The 12,424-nt window shown below is 33.7% G+C and overlaps 1 protein-coding gene across 5 annotated transcripts; it reads left to right on the plus strand.

Annotated features, from left to right (window-relative positions):
• The first annotated feature begins 4,955 nt into the window (after nt 1-4,955).
• LOC113725122 (peptidyl-prolyl cis-trans isomerase FKBP53) lies at nt 4,956-11,115 on the plus strand. 5 transcript variants are annotated; one of them, XM_072073560.1, is made up of 12 exons: nt 4,980-5,298; nt 5,436-5,509; nt 5,650-5,822; nt 6,036-6,259; nt 6,529-6,677; nt 7,035-7,398; nt 7,618-7,842; nt 9,327-9,552; nt 9,785-9,872; nt 9,958-9,999; nt 10,088-10,136; nt 10,786-11,115. In XM_072073560.1, the coding sequence occupies exons 5-12, from the start codon at nt 6,644-6,646 to the stop codon at nt 10,865-10,867; spliced, it is 1,110 nt and encodes a 369-aa protein (XP_071929661.1). In that variant the 5' UTR covers nt 4,980-5,298; nt 5,436-5,509; nt 5,650-5,822; nt 6,036-6,259; nt 6,529-6,643; the 3' UTR covers nt 10,868-11,115. The 5 variants fall into 5 exon arrangements, 4 of the variants coding, with proteins under 4 accessions (XP_071929652.1, XP_071929658.1, XP_071929661.1 ...); XM_027248113.2 differs by lacking the exon at nt 5,650-5,822 and having other exon boundaries at nt 5,011-5,298; XR_003457274.2 differs by lacking the exons at nt 5,650-5,822; nt 9,785-9,872 and having other exon boundaries at nt 4,956-5,298; nt 9,908-9,999; nt 10,786-10,942.
• Nucleotides 11,116-12,424: the final 1,309 nt, after the last annotated feature.

A 12,424-nucleotide genomic window follows, 5' to 3' on the forward strand; every position in this document is an offset into this window, starting at 1 on the left:
TTTTTGGAGATAATTTTTTATCATGGCATTTCGCAAATGTCTTCTTGGTGCCTCCGACTTCTATGAACATGCCAGAGCTCATGCATGAATAAAAAATCTCTCAGGTGTTTGCGTGTTTTCTTACAAGTTACTAAATGGATCCAATAAAAACCCTAAAACCAAAGCAATTACGTGGAGCCTTGTAGAGTTACTTCCCCAGGATTTAGATTCTTCTTCCAACAAAAACTGTAAAGAGCCTATAAATTAAGAGAGGTTCCTGAATATTCATGACGGTAAGAGCTCTCTTTTAGTGAGTTTTTTCCATCCATCAACTGAATTTTACGGTGGTACCAAATCTTCTTCCGCGAAAATCATTGGGAAATGTCTTGCTGTATGGTGTCCTTGAGATTTCTTGATGTTTGAGAACAGTCACAGTAAGTGTAAGATACTTTTGTCTCCCAATGCGGGTAAGTTCCGGGATTTTTAAGTTGACTTTAAATCTTCCATCAAAACCCACGATCCAGCTCTAGTAAAGCTAGTAAACGTTCCAGAGAGAGACGAGGATCCCCTCGCGCGCAATTGCTCGATGCACTTCTTTCAAAAAAATTGTTCTGCCATAAAACACGGAGTACAAACTACCAAAAAAAAAATTTTTTTTTCATAGTCGAGATATATAGTATCATATACGGTGAGAGAAGTTTTTTCATACTTCCAAAAGATAGTACCATGACATCCCTATCCCCCCAGCTTCATCCTCAGGCCCTTTTCCTCCCAAAAAAGAGTTACAAAAAGGAACTTTGATCATCTTTCCACTGCGGTTGTACCAGAGCTATCCCGCATTAGCCTAATTAAAGCTGCTAGCTAGACTTGAATGATTTACACTGTTCAGTATCATACTTACTATCATCAACGGCAAGAAGCTTGCATTCTTAATTGTTCTGCCCTCCAACCTCTATTAACCTTATCGATAAATTCTTCGACTCTTCTTCTCAGCTCATCATCTTCCTTGTTTTGGTTATCATCTGGGCCCTCTTCACCATCGTCATTGATCTCAGCTTCATTAACAAATGATGATTCTGCAAGGGGGCTAACGCGTTTTTGTTCTGCAATCATTACGTTCAAGGACTTGCAAGAATCGAAGCCATCGTCCTTGATGTCCTGATCCTTTTTGTCTGCAATTCCGGGAAGAGCCTGTTGATCACGAGCAACATTTGAACTCGGCCAGGAGCTGCCAACCAACAGAATGGCTATGATCAAATTGAAGAAACAAAAGGCCACGAGAGAATCGGAAGCAGCAGCCGGAGCGATCAAATCAAATGTAGAAACACTCCACATCTTTTCTTTTTTTTTTAAGTTAATTTACTTCAAAAGTGGAAACTGGAAAGTGAAAATTCAACTTCTTGCAAAGAGGATGGAGAGAAGCTTGGATAAAGACGATTGATATTTGGCAGTCTTGAATGGATGGAGAGAGTAGACTTTGAGTAGACTTTGATTTGTTTGGGCTTTTTAAAGGTGTCCCGCGGATGAGAAAAAGAATAAAGTGTGCCGGGGACGCCCGCTCTCTTTTGGGTTTTGGCGCGGCAAATATGCGGCATGATGGTGACGTGGCGTGGCGTGGTGTGAAAGCTACTGGGGTGAAAGCTGACGTGTATTTCCATTATTCTATTCAGGATTATTACGGTACTAAATTTGTAAAGCTTACACTCCACGGAGCTGTGCGACCACGACCAATCTCAGCAAAACACCAATTTCGTCCATTAGCTATTTTATTAAAGTCAAAATAGCAGAAAAACAAAATATTCTTTGAGAAATCAGCAATGAAGTTGAATCATATGGATTATGGAACGGAAAAAAAAAAAACCAAAAATCTTTTTTTTCTTGACAAATATATATATTTTTCTCTTGTTTTAATAAGGGTAATGACAGGATTCCTATCCTACTCCTCAGTGTCGGAGTAGAAAATTAATAAATTGGGTAGATCAACGAAATCAATACCAAACTGGCCATATAAATGACTATTTTGATTTAAGTAAAATAATTGAGAAACTAATAAATTGGCTCATAACAAAGTTTAGAGCAGCTAAGGGACTAAATTAAGTCAAAATAAAAGTTTAGAGATTATTTTGACTTGTTTTAGGAAGTAAATTTGATAATTTGCTCTGACAACCGCGAGGGAAACCACATGAAGCTTCACTTCTCAATTCTATTCTATATGGGTGTTTGTTCATGGGATAATTTTAGAAACCTCCCTTGGTATTTTTGATAATTTCATTAAAATTTTAAAAATTATACATACTTCCTTTTAAGTTATCATTTTTGGTAGCAAAAAACAATTCAACAGTTAACATTGTGAATGAATAATCCAAAATGTCCTCATGAAATTGTGAAATTAATTTTACTTTTCCATAAGACTATTATCACAAACGCACTTTCTATTCTCATCTTTACTATTCTAAACCTTCCATATTTTAACATTTCAAATCAATACCACTATTTTCATGATCCCCACCACTATTAGTTTTTTTTTTTTTTAATCAGTATTGTTGAATTCAAAAAGAATTCACCAATTTTATTAACATAACATCTTATCCCTCAAATGTTAGAGTACCAAAAACCGGCCAATCCTTCTTAAACCTTCAACCCACATCTTCTTTTATTCACCTCTAAATCCTTTAAGTAAAATTAAAATTAATTTATAATATGTTAAAATTATGTTTAGAACATTATTAGTTACTCATTGAGTGAAACTTGTTTTTGTTTTCGTTTTCGTTCAATGTCTAAATTGTGTGAAATGCATTCATGTGGACAATATTAGGAACGGATTGTTTAATTACATGAAAAATATTGATATGTCAAGATTATTGTGATCATTTTATAAGGTCAAAAGATAGAACTGTAAAATTAAAAAGTTCAAGAATACTAGATACGATTGTAGGAAACATCGAGAGAAGTTTGTGAAATTATCCCTTATTCATACGGTACCATCGAGCGGCAGACCGGCACAAGTTCACAAGGGCTAGCAATAGAAAGATTGCATTCTTTTTCTTTTGGGATAATTGCAGAAACCTCCCCTGAGGTTTCTGACACTTGCACTGATTTCCCCTCTAGGTTTAGAAATCAGCACCCTTAAACAGGAACAATTCGTTGTAGAAAGTAGAAACCTCTCCTGAGGCTTGATGTCTCATTAAAAAATTATTTGTAGAAGTGAGATAAGAAATTTCTTCCAATTTTGCCCTGATCTTGCTTGACAATTAGTATTAACAAGGTAGGGACATAGGCATTAAGGATCAAGCAAATTCAGGGGGGTATAAATGCAACATATTTTTCATTCCAATATCTAGCTTGGTTTGATGAGTGTTTTGAAATTAAATGCAATTAAATTTCAAAATTATCCCTGATATAACAATTCTTATAAAACAAAAGAATTACACATACGACAAATTAACATCTCCATAATTGTAACTACAATAGTTATTAACTTTTTTGATAAAATATAAGAAAATCATAAACCATAACAAAAATTAATACCAGAAAATAAATATAGTGACTGTATTAATAAGGAGTAAATTCCCAAAAATAGAGAGTTTTTAAACTAACTTTCTAAAGGGTGGCGATTTTTGAGTCTCTTCCCAATGAGGTGAAAAACACATCGAAGGAATGCGTTCTTCCAAATAAAAATGTAACTTTCAAATACATTATTTTAATTTTTATAAATTTGTTTAAATATGAAAAATTTGTTAAATAATGCATAACATACCAGTTCTTTATAGGAAACTGACAAGTTTTGTAGTATGTTTTATACCAGCTCTTTATGGATACCAACTCTTTATGGGAAAAATTGGTTAAATAGCGCTCAATGGAAAAGTAATATGTTTTGTATTTAACATAAATTAAATATGTGAAAGTTTAACAAAAAAAATTGCCCATAACATACCAACTCTTTATGGAAACTGGCAGGTTTTATATTTAATGCGCTATTTAACCAATTTCGTTGGCCTGTAGAGCTAATTAACCAATTAGCGCATAACTAATTAGTTAATTAGTTTAACGTGCAAATAGTTTGTTAGTTTCGGACAAACAACAGCTTTAGTTAATTAGATAAACAGAAATTAGTTAATTAGTTAATTAATTAGATAATTAGTTAATTAGCTAATTAATTAATTAGATAATTAGTTATTAGTTAATTAGTTTAACTATGCAGAAATTAGTTAATTAGATAATTAGTTAATAGTTAATTAGATAATTAGTTTAACTATGCAGAAATAGTTTGATTAGTTAATTAGATAATTACATAAATAGAAATTAGTTAATTAGTTAAGCAGTTTATTAGTTTATTAGTTTAACATGCAAATAGTTTGTTAGTTTTGGACAGACAGCAGCTTTAGTTAATTAATTAATTAAATAAACAAAAATTAGTTAATTAGTTAATTAATTAGATAATTAGTTAATTACTTAATAGTTAATTAGATAATTAGTTAATAGTTAATTAGTTTAACTATGCAGAAATAGTTTGATTAGTTAATTAATTTAACTATACATAAATAGTTTGATTAGTTTAATTTGTTTAACAAATTAGACGTTGGTTTTGATAAAAGTACTCAAACCTTTCATCTGGTAATGTCAAATACAATTGGGGTACTCTAGTAAATTCACACACTTTTACCTTTTAAATTGGCTCCAACTCTTTCTAGGGGAGGTTAATACTATTTCAAAATTGATAGGAGAAGTCAGTGCAAATGTCAGAAATCTCATGGGAGGTTTCTGCAATTTTCCCTTTTCTTTATTAAGATAATCTATGCAATTTTGTATGTGATCCTTCGTAGATTCAGATAAAACATAAAAAGTTAAAACTTCAATTCTAATTTTCAGCTCACGCCATTGAGCAAGTTCATTTGTTAACAAAAAAGTTTTACGGCTCGAATGACACCAACCTCCTTATTGGTGAATTTTTTTAAACAATTGTTTCTTAATCCAAGAAGAAACCATATATTGATATATACTTTGTACTGACAAATTGGCTATTTAAGGTGCAATTACTAGGGCAGGGTTAGGTTAGGGTGTGATTACTAGGGCAGGATTGGGTTAGAGACGTTGATGGGATAAATAACAAGTAGTATGACGTTGTAGGTTCAAAAATTTTCACTTAACGGAAAAAACGGTGCCGTATCTTCAACAGGTGACGCGTTGCTTTCCATGTCGGCCTCTTGGTATTTAGGGGTTATTAGGGTTTAAGGGCCAATAAAACTTCTTTCTGGACTTAACAGAGGGTCTTGGCTCTCCGCTGCAACTGCTGTTACTCAAGAACAATGGCGTTTTGGGGTCAGTTCCTTGTCATCTGTTTTCGTTTTTTCTTATTCCTTTTTATCTGCTTTTCTTTCATTAAGCATGAGATTAACATCCAATAGGGAATTAAGCTATAAGGTGCTTTCTATTATTTTGTTTGGCTACTTGACTAGGGATTGAGCTGAAACCAGGAAAACCTTATGTTCATCATTTCGGTGATGACCGGGGGAGACTTCACTTATCTCAGGTTTTTTTCCATTTAACTCCATCTACACTGTTCATTTAGTTATGTAATTCTCGTTTTATTTTCTTTTCTCAATTTATTATATATAGCACTGTGTTGTTCAATTTTTCATGGGACGTAATCTGTACCTGCTAACAATTTAGGGAGACAGGTTTACTTGATTTTGGATTTGGATTATGCTCTCCCGCATATGGGGTGAAATATTTGTTGTACTAGACTCCTGCTCTTAAAACCACCCTCTAAACCATTTCTAACCCTATTTGTCGTTGTAAAGTTTCGTGCTCTTTGCTTCAGCAGGAATGCATTGTTCTGAGAGGTGAGGATGACTTTGCTTTGAGATTTCATACTTTATTTTCACAAAATTTTATTTTTTTTGTTAACTTGTTGGCGCTCTCTTTTGGATCAAAACTTCATTAATGGACTCAGATGGATTGCATTGCTGATATTTGTATTCTCAATTTCCGATATGCTTTACCGTACTGTTTTGGTGTGTGGTTATTTCATTATATTCGCTTTGCCATGGATTCAGGCTACTTTAGGCTCAGGTAAGTCATCCAAAAAGACCATAGTACAATGTAATGTTGGAGATAAGAAGCCAATTTATCTATGCTCGTTGCTTCCTGAAAAATTGGAGAATTGCGCACTGAATCTTGAGTTTGAGGAAGATGAGGAAGTTACTTTCTCGGTCATTGGACCTCATAGCATCCATCTCTCTGGTTTCTTCTTTGGTGAAACCGAAGATGATGGTGACTTGTATCCTTTTGACATGATTGATCAATTCCACTCGGTTTTTATTCTTTTGTGGTGGGCTTAATTATGATTTAAAACACATGCAACTAGATGCTCGGTTTTCTTCTGTGCCTGCTTTTTGTATCCTTTTGACATGATTGATCAATTCCACTCGGTTAATTTTTTTTTTTTTGTGGTGGGCTTAATTATGATCTAAAACACATGCAACTAGATGCTTGGTTTTCTTCTGTGCCCGCCTTTTTTCCATGATTTTCCTTCACTATGAATTGAAGAGATCATTATGAGGGGCATGTTCTTGAGACTGAAAGTGAAACGGATGATCCTCTTGATTATGATTCTGAAGATGAAGATGAGGATGACTTCATTGATGATGATGATGATCTTGAAATGTTTCCATCTTCACCTATCCGCAACAGTGGAGGTATTTCTCTTGTGTTAGTTTGGGATTTTTTTTTTTGGCTGGAATTTGATTTCAAAGAGTTCTGTATATTCATTAACCTGCTACTTGCAAGGAAATTAATAAACTATGAGTTGAGAAGTTATATATTAAAGAGAGCTGGGCAAGTGGTTATTTCATGAGCCTGAAAACGTAAGAAGTCACATTTAATCTTTTTGGAACTTTGTTAATGGCTCTTTTGTTAACATCTTGTATATTATATTTTTATTCCATCAATGTTCTAAAATGAAGAATGTATGAAGATCTGTATGAGTAGTATTATTCAGTAATTAACTTGTTATTTCTTCCCCTATGCCCTCTTTTCATGTCTTCTTAAAAAAGTTAAAATTGAGGAGATAGTGGATGATAAGAAGCCCACCAAGGAAGTCGCCATATCTAAGCAAACAAAGAAAAAGGGAAATCATGAAGGGGAGTCCGATAAAAAGGAAAACTCAGGCAAGGAGCTTGTTGTCAGGGGTACTTCTGTTACTCCCATATTGGAAAGTGAAGATGAGGATGGCTTCCCGATTTCTTCCCCTGGAAAAAGGAAAAAGGACGACTTGATTACCAGAGTAACTGCAAATGAAACTCAGGATGATAATGCTGGTGATGAAGCGATACAAAAGAAAGGCAAAGATGATTTTGCCCCTAACAGAAGCTTAAAGAGAAAGACTGATGTTGTTGGCCAAGATGATGAGCACTCAAGGTAAAGAGATTTTCACTTCAGAGAAAATACAAAAGATCCTGGAAAACTTGTGATGCATGCAATGCATAATTTTGATCTTTAATCTGCCAATTACAATGCTTATTCAGAGTTTTGCTTCATTTCAAGCTGATTGGTTCACCTGCACTTAATAATTAGTTGCTTTACAAACTAATATTTGTTTGCTCTTGTACAAATTCCTTTTTTATTCACCATGAACAGGGAAATTGGTGAATCACGTGATAATTTAGCTCAAGTCGACAATGCAGCTCCAGGAATTGATGCCAAGCAAAAGAAAAAGAACAAAAAGAAAAAGATTGCTAACAAGGAGGTAATAGCACACGAAACCAATGGCAACAATGATATCTCCAAAGAGGAGAATTCTGGTGATATGGTGCAAAAGCAAGTAGCTGACATGGGAAATGTTCTGGAGCCAAATACTGAAAGGTGAAATTTGTGATTAACTATTGCGAAATTTCATAAATTATCTGCCAAAATGAAACATCTGGTCTTTTGCACTAAAAGAGTCGCATCTTTCTGTTGCTTGTAGCACTTAATGGGGCACATAATATCTAGGGATAATTTCAGAAACCCCCCCTGAGGTTTCATGAAATATCACCTAGCTCCCTTGAGGTTTTCAAAATCTCACTTAGCACCCCTCGAATTGACATTTTGGTAACATTGTCACCCTTCTAACCAAAAGTAATATTAAAAAATTCATGTTTGAGGAGAGAGATTATTTTAGTGCCTTTAATACCCTTAGCCTATAAAAAAATGAACATTTTACAAACCAAGGAAAAAAAGTACTAAATTGAAACCATCTTAAAAGTGAGGAGATGAAAATTAATAAGATTTTATGTTACAGCCAATAGTCATTTCTATAGTAGAGAGAGACAGTAAAGCAAATATTTTTTTAAACCATTTCTATAAATAAAACCCTCCATAGCATTGAAGGCAATTAGCATGTAAAAAGCATACATTTGAGCCAAAAAAACTCAGCAATAGATGAAATTCAACTTCAATATCATATAGAGAATATACTCAAAATAGACAGACTTTTTATGGGTATGAAATATGAAAATTTTATTATAAAAAACTCAGAATTTGAAAAACTGCAGTTTGGAGTTTTAGTTACTTTATTTCTCTTGCGCTCTACATGAATAGGAACAAATAACTAAATAAATAAAAAGTTGTGAAACACAAAAAAAGGGGAAAAAAAGAACCTGCAGCTGTTTTTCTCCAAATGCGCTGAATATTTCATTGATTAAATCCTATATTTCATTGACATTTAGAGAAAGAAAAATAAGTTTAGAAAATTTAAATATGAGGGTATTATTGACAATTCATCACCTTTGATATTAGTAAATGGCCCTACTATCACTTCAAGGGTGCTAAGTGAGATTTTGAAAAGTTCAGGAGTGCTAGGTGATATTTCATGAAACCTCAGGGGAGGTTTCTGAAATTATCCCTAATATCTATCTTTGTTTTAGGAGGTGCATGTAAATCTTTAATTACATGTTATCTATAATCTGGCATGATTAGCATGTCATGTTATGGTGAAGTAGTTATCACTTGATACTTTTCTCTCTAATTTGATGATTTGGTGAAGTAGTTATCACTTGATACTTTTCTCTCTAATTTGATGATTTTCCCAATGTGCCCCAGGGGGGTTGGGAGAACAACCATTTACAAAAAAGACCATTACCTTTTTAGCATGGCTCAAGAAACTGAATTTAGTTGTTGAGGCTAACAGGGGATCAAATACATTACCCCATAGAGGTTTTCTATGGATACATTTTATGTTCATGTGTGCTACAATTGGATCATTAATTATTTTCTCATCTGTTCATGACTTTATTTCCTTACAGTGATGATTGAATAGGACCAAGCTTTTAACTAAATTACCGTGGTACTATGCTGTTTCACTCCAGGGAGAAGGAAAAGAAAAACAAGAAGAAGAAGAAGAAGAAGAAGCAGGAGACAGCGGTGAGTTCAGATCCTGGGCAAACCATGTCAGATAAGATTGGGTCTAAGATGGAGGTAGAAGAGAAGGCTGAAAATAAGTCACTTCAAGTGAGGTCCTTCCCTAATGGGTTGGTCATAGAGGAGCTGGCCATGGGTAAACCAGATGGCAAAAAAGCTACTCCTGGACGAAAGGTGAACTTTTAGCTCTTTATGAGTCATATGGGCATGGCTATAAGTGTTCTAAGTTTTAACCCCTTTCTGCCAATAAGGAGGAGATATGAGAAAAATGAAAACAAAAGCCTTAAGTGAGAGGAGTTGGTGATCTGTGTTGTGCTAAAGTACTTCCAGACAAAGCTATCATTAGTGCATGTGGTAATATTTAGTATCGCTGTTAATGAGAGTTATTTTTTTGTTCAATATACAGGTTAGCGTCCTATATATTGGAAAACTGAAGAAAAATGGCAAAATATTTGACTCTAACATTGGAAGAGCACCATTCAAATTTCGTTTAGGTATTGAATTCTTTTGCATGAACTTGTGACTGCAGTTTGGAACCGTATCAGTTCTCTCAGTTAATATACGTGTCTGTGCTAACAGGCATTGGACAAGTCATTAAAGGATGGGATATTGGTGTTAATGGTATTCAAATAAACTTTTTCCTGATTTCAATAGTTGCTTTCCAAAATTCAGAATGAAACTGACATCTTCTAACTCTTAAAATCACCAGGCATGCGCACTGGGGACAAAAGAAGGCTGACAATTCCACCAGCCATGGGGTATGCAATTGTTCATTTTTTAATGTAATACTGTTGAATTGCAGTTGAAAACTTGAAATTTCAGCCAGTTAAAATTTTCATATATAGCAGTAAAAATATCCTATAGAAAACATTTACTATGCTGCTACTCATGTTGATCAAATAAGGTGGGTGAAAATAGGTGGAAAGAATAGAAGGCAGAGGTGAAAGAACCATAATTGCTTTTGTTGACAATGAAGTAGTTGGATCTTAACCATTCCAGACGTCCACTTCTTGGGAGCAAAACTTATCTTAGCTGGTTTATAACAAATGTACCAACATTTGGAAGAAAATATTGTTCCATTCTTAGTGTTTAGCTTTTGGTAGCGATATTGGCAGTCCACATGATTTAATATGTTCTGGCAATCCGCTTTTCCTTATGTTTGTGGAAATTACAAAGAGGATGGTTTGCCAGTGCCAAAAGTGAAGTGCCAAGGTTGCCACTGTGTTTATTTTGAGTTGTACGGTCTCTTCATAATTCTCATAGAACTTTAGGATGATTAAACAAAATTTTCTTTTCATCTGCTTATTGCACTAGAATTTTTTAATATTCCTTTCGAGTTGGTATATGTTCTTTACTGTTTTGAATCCATCCAAGTAATAGGCTTGACAAAATTGTTCCATAATGCAGTTATGGAGCTCAAGGTGCTGGTGCAGCTATACCACCAAACTCCTGGCTGGTTTTTGATGTTGAGTTAGTTGATGTGAATTGATGGGATTTGTTTCTGGACAGTTACATTCCTTTTCTGAAGAGTGGAACATTTTCCTGCGAGAATTTTGCTTCCCAATTTTGTTACTGTTTGTACAGTAGTTGCAAGCAGCAAGCTCATTAATTAGACCCCAAATTTTGTTGGAATTTTTTCGAGTGTTAATGTCATATGTACCCTATGGTGTCGAAAAACAGTTGCCCAAATAGCAGAAGCATTTTCTATGAGAAAATATAATTGATCTGGGATTTCCATATTATGTTTCAGATTTATCTTCATGGAGTAATTAGATTATGAGTAAATTGCGAGAATAGTCACTAAACTATTTGAAGCGGTACAATTTTTTTTTCCGGTCAAAAGGTCGCTCAACTCTCTAAAACGTATCTTTTGATTCATTCATTGTTAAGTCAATCCAAAATGACGGGCGACCTAGAACATTTTTTTCCCTAAAAACTTGGAATGCAAGTCAAATGTGCATCTTAGTGGTTGGTTACGAGAAAAATTAGCTAATATGACTTAAAAGGTTCATTTTAGAGACTTGAGCGATCTTCTGGATAAGTAAAAAAAAGGTTCAATGATCAGATCATGCTATTTTAAATAGTTTAGTACCTATGATCACAATTACTCCTAAACTTATATTTGGAATTACTTTTGAAGTTTTTAAGTAGATATAAGGGATAATTCCAGAAACCTCCTCTGAGGTTTTTGATAATTTCACTGAGCTCCCTTGAAGTTTTCAATATTACACTTACCTCCCTTGATGATAGACAATGACTATAATAACCTTCATAATTTTTCAAAATATAAGCCGTTAATAAAAAAAAAAGGGAAAAGATAACAGAAAAAAGGAAAACAATTTTTCTTGACTAGACTTGTGACCAAATTATTTCTATCATGACCATTAAATTGTAACATTTTATTTCTCAAATATGCTAATCAAGAAATATGTCTCCTTCTTTCTATCACTCAAATATGCCATTGTTGTTGATGATGATAGAAGCAATCATCTCTACCAATAACCCAATTGTTCATATCATTGAACATAAAAAAGCTATTAGATTACGAGAAAGTATAATTTGATAAATTGTACTAAAACTACTACCCTAAACTTGCACTTTGTTGATATTTTGTCTAATTCCTCTTAATAGACATCAAACTTGTTCTCAATAAAATTGTGTCAATTTAGAGAAAAAAAAATATGGATTGATTTAAGGTGACCAATCCAAATGTTGAGAGAAGAGGTTAAAAGAATTTTGTAACTGAGGACTTTACCATTTGAGTGGGAAAAAGGTAAGGATTGTGAGTTGTATAACCAACGGTTTGGTAAGCAATATATGAAAAAAAACCTATAGAAAGATAAAGATTGTAAATTAAGAATTACAACGGTGGATTTTAGCATCTAAGACAAAGAATTTGTTCAGAAGAAGAAGTTATAAGAGTTTAAAAATTCAGGTGGATATAGAAAATCATGGGGATGGAAAATATCAAGACATTAGCTAAACAATAAAATTCATAATTTTGGTATTATACAAATGTATTCTTCACTTTGAAAAATTTTTAATG

This window comes from Coffea arabica, chromosome 2c (genome assembly GCF_036785885.1).
Source record: "Coffea arabica cultivar ET-39 chromosome 2c, Coffea Arabica ET-39 HiFi, whole genome shotgun sequence".
In the NCBI taxonomy this organism is placed as follows: Eukaryota; Viridiplantae; Streptophyta; class Magnoliopsida; order Gentianales; family Rubiaceae; genus Coffea; species Coffea arabica.

Excerpts from the sequence above, each read along its gene's own strand:
- LOC113725122 (XM_027248113.2), top strand. Across the intron at positions 7,399-7,617 it reads CAAGATGATGAGCACTCAAG|GGAAATTGGTGAATCACGTG; the intron begins GTAAAGAGATTT and ends CACCATGAACAG. Across the intron at positions 9,873-9,957 it reads ACCATTCAAATTTCGTTTAG|GCATTGGACAAGTCATTAAA; the intron begins GTATTGAATTCT and ends CTGTGCTAACAG.